The sequence below is a fragment of the Dipodomys merriami genome, unplaced genomic scaffold, assembly GCF_024711535.1.
Source record: "Dipodomys merriami isolate MVZ:Mamm:240054 unplaced genomic scaffold, mDipMer1.0.p SCAF_10, whole genome shotgun sequence".
In the NCBI taxonomy this organism is placed as follows: Eukaryota; Metazoa; Chordata; class Mammalia; order Rodentia; family Heteromyidae; genus Dipodomys; species Dipodomys merriami.
The window spans coordinates 50,382,086-50,398,681 of NW_027202271.1; the positions used below are offsets into that span (position 1 = coordinate 50,382,086).

Below are 16,596 nucleotides of genomic sequence, written 5' to 3' on the forward strand. Positions count from 1 at the left end.
GGGATAATAAATGACTCACCTTGGATTCTTTGTCTGAGCAACTTGACTGTAGAAGATAACTGATATTGTCTTTGATGCTGAACTCCAAGAATATTGATGAAAGGAGAAGGGACACTATATTATTATTAATACTAATGGGAATTCATGTTGGGAGATGATAGATTAATGGCAAAGATCATGCTTGTAATTTCAGATATTTTATATGTCAATCATAATTTGATAAAGTAGGGTGTGGGGGAGGGTGTGCGGTGGGGGGGGAATGGTGTGCATGCGTACGTTCCCAATAAACCCTGATAATTGCGAGAGTGGAGGATGGTTGGGAAGCCATTGTTGTATTTCTAGCTTTGTTTTTTATAAAATGCTAGACATTTTATAGAATGTTAGACATTTTCATCTTTGCATTATCCCCTTCCTACTCCCCTACAATTGTGGTCCAATGCCAATGCCATTTGCACCCTGAACTTTTCAGTTTTGTTGAGAATGTTGTAACAAAGCTGATGTAATTTCTAGTTCATAGAAAACATAATGGACCAGGACAGAACTCTCTTGTCCTGAGACCCATCTTCAGTATTTGCGGTAGTGTTTCCCCTGGGCACCTCTTCCCTCTCTTTGCAGGTAGAGAGGAAAAACAATGCTATCCCTAGCCTTCCTCATATTTGCACATCTCCAAGATCAGGCCAGGTTGTAATGGAACACACAATGCTTGTAAGGCCCTGGCGCACTCTAGAGAAGAGAATAAAAAAGGCGGAGGTGCACCTTGAGTGCATGGAACCAACTTTTATTCTGAACCTACTAATTTGTCCCACACTTTACTTAAATTGTCTATTTCTTTCTCACAATAGGAAATTTTGCTTATATTCATTTTAGAGATGAGGAAAATGAGCCCCCAAAAGATGAGTAAGTCCATATACCACCAAGACATGAACGAGGGGTAGGTTTTTCTGAAGAAAGTTTTTCCCTTGTTCCTCCCATGTTATTGGAGGTGGGGAAAAGTTGAAATTGACCAGCTGGCCACATTTTATCTTTGATAGGGTGATTTATTAAAACCCACGAATATTTTGAAGATTCCTGAAACCTCACTCATAGGGCAGAGTCTAACGACTGAACTACCCACAGGGGATGTTGGGTCTCACTGCATTGTTTAGCCTCAACTCACGGGACAGTCTGGGAGAGCTGACCAGCTCCTTCCTTCAGTTACCAGCTTCACCATTAAAGTCTAGAATAAACCCACCATAGTGCTCATTAATGACATCCTAGAGAAGGCCAGAACTGCTATGGTTCTTGGAAGCTTCAGAATGAATACCCTGATGGAATAGAGTTTCCAAGGGCCCATAGAAGGTAAGTGCATAAAAGATTCTTTTCGTAGAGTGAGAAACTTCCCTTTGCCCGATGTCTCATTTTCCCCCTCCTAAAGACTATTAGCAACTGAGATCATGAAAAGGCAAAAGAAAGAACATCTTTTCTTCAGGGATATTTTTTGGAGTGGATAGTAGGGATGAAACCCTGTATGCTAAGCACAGCTCTACCACTGAGCTATATCCCTAGCCTTATTCCAAGCATTTCTTGTTGTCCCTGTATTTTCTACCAGTGAAAATGCAGCTCATTCTACATGGTGAGGCAAAAAACCATCATAACATAAAAACTTCCATCTTCCTTTTGTTTTTCTCTTACCTTTCTCACCAAACTTGACTCCTTGGCTCTTCACAGTGAGTTATTTTCTTCCTTTATTTGGTCCTTTCTAATTTGGGTTGCAACAGGATTTCTATTATTTGTACTGTCTCTCTTGGTCAATGTATGTCATCAAAACGTTACTATAATGCAACTTGATTGTGGAGTAAACTTGCAAATACTGTGCAGCAAAAGCAGTGTAGTTTATTCTTTATTGGGTCTAGGAAGTATAATGAGATTCTAAGGATTCAAATGAATTGACACAATTATAATTTTTCATTAATCTTCATTTTTTTCAGAATAAAATGTAATAAAAGTTTGAAGAGCTTTCCCTCATTGAAATTGAATTAAGATGACTTCTTCCTCGTCCCAGTGATCTAGGGGAACTTGAACCTCTCTCTCTCTCTCTCTCTCTCTCTCTCTCTCTCTCTCTCTCTCTCTCTCTCTCTCTCTCTCTCTCTCTCTCTCTCTCTCTCTCTCACCAGTCCTCAGGTTGGCAAACTTAGGGCCTAGGCACTGTCCCTCACCCTCAGCCTCTCTGTGCTCAACTTTAGCATTCTACCACTTGAGGCATAGCGTCACTTCTGGCTTTTTCTGAGTAGTTTATTGGAGATAAAAGTCTCACAGACTTTCCTGCCTGAGCTGGCTTTGAACTGAGATCCTGAGATCTCAGCCTTCTGAGTAGCTAGGATTATAGGCATGAGCCACTGGCACCCAGCTAAGTCTCTTACATTTTAATTGGTGTCATTAATTTAGAGACAGGAGAAACAACATGGCTTTGTGTTTTCAATCCTGTAAGGATATTAATATGGTTATGTGGAAGACATGGTAAATATTTACTTGTCCATAAGAGTTGGTCTCACTGAAGGATATTGCTAATCAGGAGAAAGCCACTCTTTGGGGGCAGGGAGATTGTCCTTGATGGAGCTCATAAAGAACTATCTGCCATCATTTCCTGATGTGGAAGCTCTTAGTGTAGATGCCAAGTCTATACCAATACTGGAGAGCAGAAGCTAGTTATGGCCCAGTGTTAAGAGATCAGGGGTTCTGATCTTAGCCATGATTGGACGTCAGGGGTTCAGAGTTCCCTTGAGATTATATTTTTAAATCTATGCTATTTTAGGGTGGGGGAGGGGGCTAGGTGCAGGTTCTGGGGCTTGAACTCAGGACTGGGTGCTGTCACTGAGCGTCTTTTGTCCAAGGCTAGCACTCTACCACTTGGGCCACAGTGCCATTTTTGGCTCTTTCTGGGTAGTTTATTGGACATAAGAGTTTCACTATCTTTCCCACCCTCAGATCTCAGCCTCCTGACTAGTCTCCTGAGTAGCTAGGATTACAGCCTAGGATTATACCAGCATTTATTTATTTATTTATTTATTTATTTATTTATTTATTTATTTTTGTCAGTGGTGTTGTCTGAACTCTGGGCCTGGGCGCTGTCCCTCAGCTCTTCAGCTTAAGGCTGGCACTCTACTACTTGAGCCACAATGCCACTTCTGGCTTTTCTCTGCTTATGTGGTGCTGAGGAATCGAACCCAGGGCCTCATGCATGCAAGGCAAGCACTCTACCACTGAGCCAACTTCCCAGCCCTATAATGTATGCATTTTTAAAAGAGGATTTTCAAGGACAGTAAAACTATTCTGAGTCATACGATAATGACATATACGTGTTATTTTATATTTTCCAAAACCTGTAGAATGATTACCAATGTAAACTATGGTCATCAGTTGATACTGATGTAGGGTCATCGATTGTACAAAAAAAAAAGTACCACTTTGAAAGTAGGGGGTTATCTGTATGTGTAGAAGTAGGGAGTATGTAGGGACTTTCTGTTTAAAAAACTGTTCTTCCAAATTTTATTAACTTACAACTTCTGTTTATTGTATATATTTTCCCGCAGAAAAATTTATTTGCACTGAAATTTGTAACTTTCACTCAAGTACTAAATATTATTCAATCCTGAAATGTTTTTGTTTTTGTTTTTGTTTTTTTTTAAATTTTATTTTATTTTATTTGAGAACATACTGTACAGAGGGGCTACAATTACATGGGCAGGATAATGCATACATTTCTTACCAAGCATTGCAGCCTCCTCCTTTGTTTACCCTTCACCTCCCTTCCCAGCCTCCCCCCTCCCCCCACCCAATTATACCCCCCTCCCCCCCCACACCGACATTGTCAAGCTAATTTTGACATGACATTTTGTACTTCTCATTGTTGCAACAGGTCCACCTGAATCCTTAAACGACTTGTTTGTCCCCATCTCCTCCACATGTTATACTGACATCAAATATAGTGAAAGCGGGGGTTACACTGTGGGGGAGGGACATACAAAGCAACAAAGAAATAATCTTATAAATGCGTTAGAAACATATGCATGAAAGAAACGAAAACATTAAAATACATATTTAAGGGTTCATTTTCCTAACATCACATTATCTGACCTTTTCCGCTTGACTCATACCTATACTAGATATTGCAAATAAGGGAAACCATGTTTTTGTTTTTATTATTTTAAAAGGTAAATAAAATGTTGTTTAGTTTTGTGTGGTATTGGGGTACACATGCTAAAACATGCTGTACCACTTAGCTGCACTGCTAGTCCCTAATACTATTTTTGAGGAAAACACTCTCTTATGGTTATTCTAATATATCTGCTTATATCATCTAAATGAATTACTGGTAAGATCCAAGACAAGAAATGATACTGTGAGGATCTGATATGCTTCCATGTATTTATTCAACTTATAAAAGTTTAAAACGAACTTTATCACTAAATCTAAGATCTCTCTTAACCTTCCCAATCCTGTTCTCCTCTACTTTCCAATTTCAATGCTAACACTATAAAACTAGTGTCTAATATATTATACAAATATATTATATATAATACAATACAAATACATTAAAAGTGATAGTACAATGAACTTCTCTGTGCATGTGTGCAAAGATTTCTTCAGGAAAAATATCTATGGATTAGATTTGCATTTCAGTATACTATACTATAGAACCCATCAAAAACACTGAAAAACTGTCTCTGTACTTAGTATATGAGAATATACTTTTAAAAACTCAAAAACTGACCACCAGATAGTTAAAATGTATCTAGTTGTATTAGTTTTTGTTTCTGTTAATTTCTGACATTTTCTGTTCATTCACCATTTGTGTCCCACTTTAGTGAATTTCCTTTTTATATTCTTTGCCAATTTCTCCCTTGGATTGTTTATTCTTTCTGTTTTTATTTATAGGGATTATTTACACATTATTTGTACTAATATTTTGGCTGTTATTTAGGTTTGTTTATATTGTTTTAATTTGTCTTTTATCTTAATGCTGTCAAATTTATTTTTTCAATTTATGTCTTATATAATCAGTCCTCACCATCCCAAAGTTCATAAAATACTATTTTCCTATTATTTTCATCAAGTGATTTCTCTAGTTTTGAAGTTTTTAGTCTATCTGAAGCTTATTTTCAAGGATGATTCCAGACAGAAAATTTTGCTTTTACCCACAAAGGAATTGCCAATTTTCCTGACATAATTTCTTGAGTAGGCTATCCTTTTTCCACTGATTTGAGCTGAATCCATTAGCTTATTTGTATATTATTCACCTCTTCTGCTAGAATGGAAGCTCTCTGCCTTATTCACCTCAGTATTTAAGACCTAGACTAAAGCTGGCTCAGCGTAGAGAATTCATGAATGGTGGATGAGTAAGTGACCCATTTGTTCTCCTACAGAGGCCTGTGGTTGCCTCTGTTGCAGCAAATTGGAGATTTCTTGGTTGCCTTTTCCAAGAAGACCATGATATATTTTATCTTAAAATGCCTAGTGTCTGACAGAGTCAATAAATGAATATTGGCTAAATGAAAGAGTGAATAAATTGGAGATTAACATTGAGATGTCATTTTTAAAGATTAAATATAGTAATTTTAAGGAAAATTCTCTTTAGACACCAATGAGCTTATAGCCAACATGCCATATTGTTCATTGTTTATGGTTTTCAGCATTTTATACTGTTCAACAAGTTATCTTGAACTTAATGGCTTATAATAACAATTACTTATTGACTTAATTCTGTGGGTTAATGAAATGGCTTGCCAGGTTCAATTCATGCAACTATTTTCAACTGGAGAGTTAGTAAAGACATAGCTCCTGTACTCTGGGACTTGATGCTAGCTGCTGGTTAGAACTTTTGAAATAGCTGGGTCTCTTTAATAATATTTCATGTCTGACCTCCTTTTAGCATTACAAGAAGGGAAAAGCAGGAGTTAAAAGTCTTCATAACGTCTAACCTGAGAAGCAGGGAAATTCTATTAATTAACATGAGTCATAAAAATAGTTCACGCAATGGTGGAGAAGTAGACTTTACTTATTTATGTGGGGAATGGCAAAGATAGCCTTTGATTCAATATAGCAGCTCTCTCTCTCTCTCTCTCTCTCTCTCTCTCTCTCTCTCTCTCTCTCTCTCTCTCTCTCTCTCTCTCTCTCTCTCTCTCTCTCTCTCTCTCTCTCTATCCATTTTTAGAACTCATTCTATGCCTGCAAGGCTACATCATAATTTTTTGAAACAAACTTTCTACTTTGGACATATCCAACTATTTGTAATAATACTTTTGGTTAAATAACTAGAAGCATCTCTCTAAAGCATCTCCCCCGCCCTCTCTCTCCCTCTCTCCCTCTCCCCCTAGCATTTGTACCAAATCCAGGGCTTCCCCTGAGCATGAAATGATGGTGGTTGGGAAAGCTTCACTTTCTCCCCACCCTTTGAAAATGGATTCCATAGCTTTCCAATGCAGTGTGTGCTATTCCATCAACAGCTGTGTTTGTTTGAGAAAATATCATTAATGTCTTCTTTGTGAAGTCTTCATAGTGAATTACTATGCATAATCTGTCTTTATCTTAGTCTTCTACTCCTCTGTATCAGTCAAAGCTACTTAATTGGAGCAGGGTCCTTCCAAGGTTTCCATTTGCAAATGGTTTGTGATAAATCCGAATAGTTCCTCATACCATGAACTTCCTATGACACACAATATCTAAACAAATAAGTATTGATAACCAGAAAATGGGAGTTCATGTTACCACTAATGATGTGTCTTATCACAATAAAAAATAAATAGCACATACCATTGGATTACAGCATCAGATAAAAGAAATAAAGGAAAATAAACAGTTTATTCCCACATCCACCAATAATCAAGGCTTAAACTTGCTACTCCAGAGAGAGCAACCTTTTAATCCATTCTGTATGCACCTCATCCCAGGGCAGGAATAAGAATAAGGAACTGAGGGAGAAGGTTGGGGAAAGAGTGTGGGAAAATTCAGGTATTAGTTTTTCTATGCCCTGATTCCCTATTTAATATCTTCCATATTGGTATAAATGAACTCAGTTGATTTGCATCTTGATGACTACAAAGCCAATAGCAAGTATGGCTAAGAAATAAGCGCAGAGAGAAAGGGTATCACCTGCAGCAAGCACGGAGAGCATGAAGTCACTTCCTACGCAATGTTCTCTCTGACGGGAGGATGGGTGGGGACTTTATTCAGGAAGCCTGTACATATTCCTATAGGAGTGGACACCTTGCCAGCATGCTCAGTTTAAGAGGTACATTAGTGAGCAGGCTCAGTTGAAAGTCATAGTTCAAGAAAGAAAGATGGAAGATAAGCTCTTGGCATGTTAACTTGGTGTCATGGAGCACAAGTTCAAATGGCTAATTCCTGGGCTGGCTTAACTTGTGTTATAAAAATGGTATTTGGAAGGGGTGTTAATATAGGAGATTGCTCCTAATAGTACCTGACTTAACTTTGACATTAACACACATATGGATTCATCTGAACAGAAACACTGGCTTCTGATATTTGGGTTTTTATTATTAACTTCAGAGAATTCTTAAGCTGTCTGTCTGCAATGTCTAACTGTATAAGGAGAGTAGCTTCTTCCAGGGCCTGCGTTCATCAAGTGCTGCCTGTGGCTGCTGGCTTATAGTGCTGTCTTCTTTTGCTACCCACATTGTCTCTTGTACTACAGACTACTATCTCTACTTGTACTCTAATGGACAAGGAATGGTTTGCACCAAGTGAGTGCTAATGATGACTAATAACTAACTCAATCTAGAAAAAAATAAATGTTTAAAATCTTAGTCACTAAGAACTAGAAGACACAAATTCAAATTTATATACATATTTTAGTGGCAGAAATTCATGACAGGAATATAAATCCTAGAACTCTCAAGCATAGAAATATTATCACCTTCAGATAAAAGTTTCCAGTAAGGCAAAGTTTCCCTGTGAACTCATGAAAAACAGCAATAATTTTTAAAGTTCCCAGGTCTTATCTGGACACTGACAGCTCACCCCTATAATCCAAGCTACTCAGGAGCTGAGAAATGAGGATTCAAAGCCACCTGAAACAGGAAAGCCCATGAGACTCCAATTAACCACCAAAAAGCTAGAAGTGGAGTTGTGGTAAAGTGCTAATCTTTGAGTCAAAAAATCTAAGAGAAAGTGCCCAGGCCCTGAGTTCAAGCCCCTCGCCCTCTCCACACACACACAAAGACTAGCACCAAAACTAAACCTCCCTAAAACAAAAAACAAACAAAAATTTGGTCAATGAATTTTAAATTTCACATAGTGGTCACATGTTGGGAAATGTTTTTCTTTTGACTTTTTCCCCCAGCCTCTTAAAAATGTGAAACCATCAAGCTCACAGGCAATATAAAAACAGGTAGCAGATAGGCTCTTGCTTACAGGCAGGCAAATATTTAGCAAACTCTGTAGATATAGTATCTCAAAACTACTTTCATGCTGATAAGTGGACTTAGTATCTGGAAGAGTTCATGAGAAACTGGCATTTGTGATTGTATGTTGGTGAGAAAAACTGATTATGGAGCTACAAAGCTTTAGTTTTTAGTATACTCTTTGAATTGTTTCCTGTGTACTGCAGTTTGAGTATGGTTTGAATATGTCTGCCTGCCCTCCCAGGCAGGCAGGCACAGGAAACTTGGTTCCCAGTGTGTGGATATCTAGAAGTGGTGGGAAGGGGAGGAATCTAACAAATGATGATGAGGTCATCGGTGTGTCACGTCTGGGAGATTCATGCTGGTTTTACAAAGTGGATTAGTGGGTTGTTGGGAAGAGACCACTCCATGCTTCAGCCACTTATACATGTGGCTCTATTATTATCTCTGTTACACTGTGATGGAGCTGGGGGGAAGGGGGGATGTAGAGCCCTTGATGCTAGCACTATGTTTCAGCCATAAGAATAATAAAGTGAGCTAACATTTCTTCAGGGCCTATTGTGTTCCAGTTACATGAATTTAAGGTGCCAAGTTTATATGAACACATGGAGGAGAAGACACTGTTATAGCAACCAAAATGGAGAAGAATATATCTAGAAAACATGAGACCTATAACATGCCATGAAAATATGCTAGAGCTTTCTGAGCATCCTACAAGGTTAAAAATAATAAATGCTGGACACAGTGGTGTACCTGTAATTCCAGCTCCTGGGAGCCCTGATGCAAGAGGATCCTTTACAGCTAGGAGTTCAGGGCCAGCCTGGGAACATATAAGAATTTATTTCCTACAAACAAAACCAAGCCTTGCACTGGTGATTCACGTCTGTAATTCTAATTACTTAGGAGGCTGAGATGTAAGAATCAAGGTTCAAAGCTTGCCTGGGCAAGAAAGTCCCATGAGACTCTGATCTCCACTTGACCATCAAAAAAGCTGAAGTGGAGCTGTGGCTCAAGTGGTAGAGTAATAGCCTTGAGCAAAAAGCCCAGGGAGAGCACCTAGGCCCTGAGTTCAGGCTTTAGGACCAGCACAAAACAAACCATAGAAGTGATCAAAAGAAAGCACAGAGAGAAACCTAGAGTCAGAGCGAGGGTTATTATCTCATATTTAAAGACCCCAGGATATAGGACTTAAATTACAGAGTAGAAGGTATTTTGTTTTTTGGTGCCAGTACTGGGGCTTGGATTTAGGGCCTGGATGCTGTCCCTTAGCTTATTCACTCAAGGCTGGTACTCTACCACTTGAGCCATACCTCCACTTTTGTTTTTGGTTTGTTTATTTCTCTCTCTCTCTTTCTCTGTCTTGCTCACTTGTTTGCTGATTAATTGGAGATAAGAGTCTCAAAGAATTTTTTGCCCAGGCTGACTATGAACCATAATATCAGTTTCCTGAAGAGCTCATATCTCATATGTCATATCTCAGCTTCCTGAAGAACTAGGATTACAGGTATGAGCTGCCAGTGCTCAGCCACAGAGTTGTTTACTACTATTATTGTTGTTGTTGTTGTTATTGTTATTATTTGCCAGTCCTGGGGCTTGAACTCAGGGCTTTAGCACTCTTCCTGAGCTTCATTTGCTCAAGGCTAGCACTCTACCATTTGAACCACAGTGCCACTTTTGGCTTTTTCTGTTTATGTGGTACTGAGGAATCAAACCCAGGGCTTCATGCATGCTAGGCCATTCCCAGCCCCAGTATAATATTATTGAGTTGAATATTAAATTACAGGCTCTTCACATTGTGGAATTTCTCATCCTATAGATATATGAAACTCTAGAGCAGCAGTTTTCTGAGTTTAGGGAAAGGAAGTTTTTAAGCCTATTTACAACACAATATATAAATTTACTATATGTGATTTGTATGTATATTTCTATGTGCACATTGGACATATATATTCATATAATTGGTATTTCAATATTAAAACTTGAATTTCTCAACTCCTAAATTAGCTTATGAGTATGAATAAAAGTCCATTTTTAGCAACAACTCAACTTTTACTGGCTCATTCTTCTGAACCTTCAACTCCTTATCAGAGGCTCTTTTCTCAAAAATAGGCCCGAAATATTTTATTGCCTTAGGCTTCTTGAGTCATCAGTAAGTCTGCTCTGGCTGCTTCTACTATTTTTTGTATTCCTGGGGTAGAGCTCTTCCTAGCCAGCAGCTGTGATTTCTCTGCTGGGCACCTCTACATGGGCTATGTGCTGCTGGAGTTTCACAATTGTCCAGAAGGCCCTGGGTCCTGTTGGGTTCAAAGTTCTATTGTGATATGTAGTAGAGTCATTTGAGGATGAGGGAAGAGTTGAGCAGTGCGTTCTGTTCTACTTTTTGTGTTCTACTTTTTGCGTTCTGTCAAAGGATCTGCTGTAAACATCAATGCTTCCAGAACTGGGTTGGTTTTTTTTTTTTTTTTACATCAACAGATCTTTTTTTCTCACTTCCCAGTACAATGAAACCTCCTGGGTTCAAAAATGCTACACTGAGAATGATATATTTCCCTAATGACTAAAATTTTGCTTTGGAGTAAATGTCATGATAGTGACCTCTGGCTTTAGAACAAGCTTTCTCCCAGTGAGCTGTCTTACTAAAATGGTAGAAGAGTTTGATAGTGTTATGCTCTCAGCTTGCCAGATGAATTTAGATCTTTCTGTATAGCCGCACTGGATGTAGTTAGTATCCTTTCTTAGGAGATCTTTCTTAGAAGCTCTCCTCTAGTGTTTTCCCATCATTCAGATGTCCCTTTGCATTGCCCATCTTTAAATATTGTCTTTGAAATCATGTCCCCCAAGTTTAGCCACTTCCATATAGAATAACTCCACATCTCTGCACTCCAAACCTCCTATTACACCAGCCTCTTTCTTGCCTTCATAAATAGCTATTGTGATCACATGCAACCATCTGAAAGATTGTGTAATCATTTCTTCAGTGTTTTTATTATGCATTAACTTTGATATAATGAACCCTGGATGATTTTTTTTGGTCTTCACCATTTTGTCTCCAAAGATCTAACGGGGTTTATTCAAGAATCAAGGCTCAATAAGTGTCTCTGAAAGTATGATTAAATAAATGAATGAAGTGAACCCCTATCTAGTTGACTGACCTGACAACAGATGGATAGATCTGAAGCTTCCTTCAGCTTCAGCTGGGACAATTGGTGTGTGTGAGAGAGAGAAAAACAGAGACTGAGAGTGGGAAAAAATTCAATGAAATAATTTTGTCAAACAAAGCCTGATATACTCTTCCTGAGTAGCAAATATAAGTATTTCCCAACAAAATTGATTCTTGGTAGAGAGAAGATAAAATGATTTGAACAACATCCACGGAAAATAGGCTTACTGTATAATACCCTTTCACTACTCAACCTTTCAAATTACTTTTTAGGGAGGTAGAATATCTTGAAAGAAGGAGAGAAGAAAGGAAAGAAGACCTAGAGATATTGCTCAATGTAAACACAAGTTCTCTTGGATTTATTCTGGAAATTTCCTCAGGATGAAACTTCAAACATTTGAGTAAGATTTATATGTATGTATGTATGTATGTATGTATGTATGTATGTATGTATGTATGTATGTATGTATGTATGTGTGTGTATGTATGTATGTAATTCTTCTTACCCTAGATCCATGTGTAACCAAGGTAGACATGAGAAGAGAAATGCAACTTCTAGCCAGATACTGGTAGCTCACACCTATAATCCTAGATTATTCAGGAGTCTGAGACCTGGAAAAACAGGGTTCCAAGCCAGCTCAGGCAGGAAAGTCTATGAGACATTGTTTCCAATTAACCAGCAAAATTCTGAGCCTGAGGCATGACTCAATGGTAAAGCACTACAAAAAAAGCTTAACAAAAGCTTGAGTTCAAGCCCCAGAAATAGCAAAGGAAAAAGAAGAAAGGAAAGAAGAAAGGGCAGGAGGAAGAGAGGAAGAAAAGGAGGGAGGGAAGGAAAGAGGGAGGGAGAGAGGGAGAAAAGAAGGAAGGGAGAAAAGGAAGGAAGGAAAGAAGGAAGGAAGGAAGGAAGCAAGGAAGGAAGGAAGGAAGAAAGGAAGGAAAAAAAGAAAGGAAATTTAATTCCCTGAAAATTTCCATATAAGGCAAAAATAAGAAGATCCTAGAGAGCCACTATCTGTTGACATGATTTCAGCAGGAAGTATCCTATGTTGTTATTGTGTGTTTACACAGACCTGTTCAACTTTCAGATGAAGTCTAAGATATGAATCATAGATTGATCCCATTTTTAATCCAAGTCTTTATATTTGTTTCTATTTCTCTCTGTATATATAAAAGAAATAAATTCATAACCAAAATATCATTATATTTTGTCCAACCCTTCCAAGTGCTGAAATTTGAATTAAATTCAATGTTTTCTGAGATAAATCAGGGAGTATCTCTTCTGAAAACATTCATTTCAGTCGGTCATTTTTAAGTCCAAATGACGCACAAACATAATAACTAGCCAGGAAAGGTACATACAGACAGACTATAGAAAACTTTACAAAAGAGCCATTGTATTTCTCTAAATTAGCTTGCTTTCTATTTCTTAAGCAACTCCCTGACCTCATCCTGTACCTATAAACTATTTATTTATTGCATTTCAGGGTTTTTATTTGAAGACCACCCATAACAAGAGTGCATTCTCAAATTTAAAAAACATTTGGACAGGATTAAAAATGAATCTCATTGAACATTCCCATTTGCAGGCCATGGATGAATTTTCCCTTTCTGAGAACTTATTTGGTAAGTTGTCAAACTGATTGAATGTCAATAAGAACAAACTATAACCATTTGGAAATACCTGAGTCAAAATCCTAGAAAAGGAGTCCAACAATAGTCAAGAAAGTGCTTTTGTTCTGTATAAATAGTCAGTAAATGTGAGCTCCTCTATGAGGTAGGACCTTGGATTCATTGAACTGAGTAGTCTAACTTTTTTATAGATGAAGATTGAATGATGAAGGCTTTGTGAATTGCCCAAGGCCATGAAGCTAGATAATTAACAGGGATGAGAGTAGAAGTTGATCTTGCTCTAAGGCTAAGTCTAGTATTATTATTATAGCAGGTACTAAAGTATGAAATTACAATGTATACGGTTTAATATTATACCTATTAAAGGCTGAAGTTACTTTGCTTACAGCTCTGCAGTACATTTCCTATCCACCATTCCTGCAGTGCTGTGGAATCTGTGACATCATGTTAGGGTTAGTCATTTCAATTAGAATAAGGACAAATTGTACTAAGTTGTTTTCAGTAGATTTATAACTAGATGACACCATAAAATAATATATTGCTCCATTTTATGCATTTATAAACATCATCTCACTCAGAGTTCAGTTGAGAACATTAGGAAAGACTCAAAAGGGGCAATATTTTGGGTGGGGCAGGAGGTTACCTGATGCTCTGAAAATGATTCCTTCCTTTTTATAATTACACTAACCTTGCTGGGGGCGGGGGCCTAGTATGCTGCCAGCTGGCTTTCTGCACTCATCGATGGATGGATTGTGGTAGACCAGGATACTAAAAATGCAAATACTAGAAAATCCACAAAGTTCAATGTGTAAAAGGTATTGTTCCTTTCATAGTTTAAGATATTCTTAGAAGACACTAGTCATTATCATCTTGGTGAATAATGGTTTAACAGAGCATTTCCAATCACACTGTAACAGCTACAGCTCAAGGCAAAGGTGAGACAAGGGATGTAACACCACCACCAGAAAAAGGAGGGGGAAAAAACTTGCACAAAACAGAGTTATGTCTGGGACGGTAATCACTTCCCTGAGATCCTTAATTTTCTTCTTCTGCACTGGCAAATCCAGATAGAAATGGAACCCACTGGTAACTAAATCCATACAGAGAACTACCAATGGAAGGACAAGCTGACCTGACAGACATAGGTCCACTTTCCTTCCGGTCAAAGATTAATTTAGTGCCCTACAAAATCCATCTCTGATGAGTGAAGGCAAGGTGTTTTTGGAATTCATGCACAATGAAAAGCAATAATGACAAAGTTTGACATCGAGAATAAGGTAGGAGGGGGGGATATTAATCAAAACCTGTACTTCCTTTTAGTCAACATGGTTTAAAAACTAAAAAAAAAAATCACTGGACTTTACAAGTATTCTGATAGTAGGAGAGAATAAGCCAGAGGAAGTAAAATTGTATACTCCTATGTCCAGTGTTCCCAGAGTAAGGTAATTCATTTAGCTCCCTGATATTGGAAAAGCTCACCAAATACAGGCAGAGAAATGACATAAAAAAGATAGAAGTGTCAAAGGTAAGTGACCCTCTGGATTTCAGTTTTGTTCTCTGTAAAATAGAGATGAAGACATTTCACAGCTTACTAGAAAGAGAGAATGTGTGGGAAAGTGCTCTGTCAATTGTTTGGTATTAAAAAAACATATGGTTAATTTGGAATTTGAAAGGCACTTGCTACATTTTAAATTGTTGAAATAATAAACACTACTCCATTCATTAAAAGAAGGAAGTACTGTTTATCTTTGCATTGTTGAGTGCAAAGAATTTTTCAAGGAGCCCACACAAGAATCAACAATATATAAATAAACTTCCCGGTTTCCTGAGGAAGGCAGCATGTGTTCTATATCATGCTGGCATTATAGCATTGCTAACATCTTTTGAAATTGGGTATTAACTATTTATAATAATAATATGTAACTTTTTGTTTCGTTGGTTTGTTTTGCTTTGTTTTTTCGAGACAGTATCTTACTATGTAGCCCAGGTTGGCCTCAAATTTTGATTCTCCTTCCTCAACCTCCCAAGAGTTGGGATTACAGGTGTGTACCATTATATTATTTTCATTATTGTACCTAATAGTTTTTCCAAAGCCCCATTCTGAATGAGATTCAGCAAGTGGCAGGAGGTAAATTCCATATAATCTTATTCTCTTATGTTCCATTTCCCTGAGCTATTTTTCCTTACCTTTTGTATGTTACTCATCTATTTATACACATTGTTTCTATGCATATTTGTTTTTATTTGAAGACACTACTCTTAAATTAAAAGAACCTTCCAGGTGTTACAGAACCATCCAGATGTTTTGGCATATAATTAGAAGTCTTGAGATGCAGTTTAGAGAGTATTTCTGACATTTGATTTTAAGTATTTTTCCATCTCATTGTGTTCAACTCAAGTGAGTGTAGTTCTGACCTACTAGGTGAATTAAAGCTGAAAGTTGTCAGAGGATGAAAAGCTATCAGTGGCTCAAACAAAATGGAGCTTTAGCATACTTGAAATGTTTTGTTACTGCTGTTTCTTATCCAAAATGCTAAGAAGACTCAGACGTCTTTTAATCCCCTGTGGATGACTTTGTGTATTTGTTCTCTCTTATCTGATCTTTTTGTTAGTGGAGTAAGGAAATGGAGAAGGAAAGGCACATTGAGTCTTTTCTTATTACAAAAATAGATTACTGCTTCTTTTAACTAGGACATGCATAGTTCGGTGAGTATGTGTAGTGAGACAGAGAGTTCCAGACACCTTGGCTAGCTAGTGGATGATTCCACTGCATGGTAGGACACAGCTCACAACCTAGCAGGCTAAGAAAAAGATTCTCAGGGTCACCAAGTTGAGGAAGAATGAATATAAATCAAATTGCAAATTTATAAATTTACTGTGATAAGAAATATTAAGCTGATATCCGTTTCTTCAGTGTTTTTTATACTGCCAATCATCATACTAAATACATTGTAGATTTCTTAGTAGACTTCCTAGGTGTGTGTGTGTGTGTGTGTGTGTGTGTGTGTGTGTGTGTGTGTGTGTGTGTGTGTGTGTGTGTGTGTGTGTGTGTGTGTGTGTGTGTGTGTGTTGATCCTGAGGCTTGCACTCAGGGCCTGGGTGTTGTCCCTGAGCTCCTTTTGTTCAAGGCTAGTGCTCTATCACTTGTCACTTAGTGCCATTTCTAGCTTTTTCTGAGTAGTTTATGAGGGATACAAGTCTCACAGACTTCGCTGTCCTTTCTAGCTTCGAACCATAGATCTTGCCTCTTGAGTAGCTAGGATTACAAGTGTGAGCCCCCAGTGTCTGGCTTCCTGGTTATTTTGGTCTCTGCCATCCACTAGCTATGATCATGGGCAAATTTCCTTAACTTTGTGTAAGCTACTTGTTTCATTTCATAAAGTTTTCAGAAGAATGCCACACACC

General features: G+C 37.9%; 1 protein-coding gene across 4 annotated transcripts in view; it reads left to right on the plus strand.

Moving 5' to 3' along the window:
* The window catches only part of Nr1h4 (nuclear receptor subfamily 1 group H member 4), a 97,891-nt gene that overhangs the window by 32,777 nt on the left and 48,518 nt on the right, over positions 1–16,596 (plus strand). For 3 of the 4 annotated variants that reach the window (XM_069991059.1, XM_069991049.1, XM_069991066.1), the window contains exons 2-3: positions 11,833–11,960; positions 13,047–13,185. In XM_069991059.1, the coding sequence (XP_069847160.1) occupies positions 13,119–13,185 (67 nt within the window). In that variant the 5' untranslated portion in view covers positions 11,833–11,960; positions 13,047–13,118. Of the gene's footprint in view, positions 1–11,832; positions 11,961–13,046; positions 13,186–15,158; positions 15,234–16,596 lie in introns of those variants that run through there. The other variant, XM_069991075.1, reaches the window with a different exon arrangement.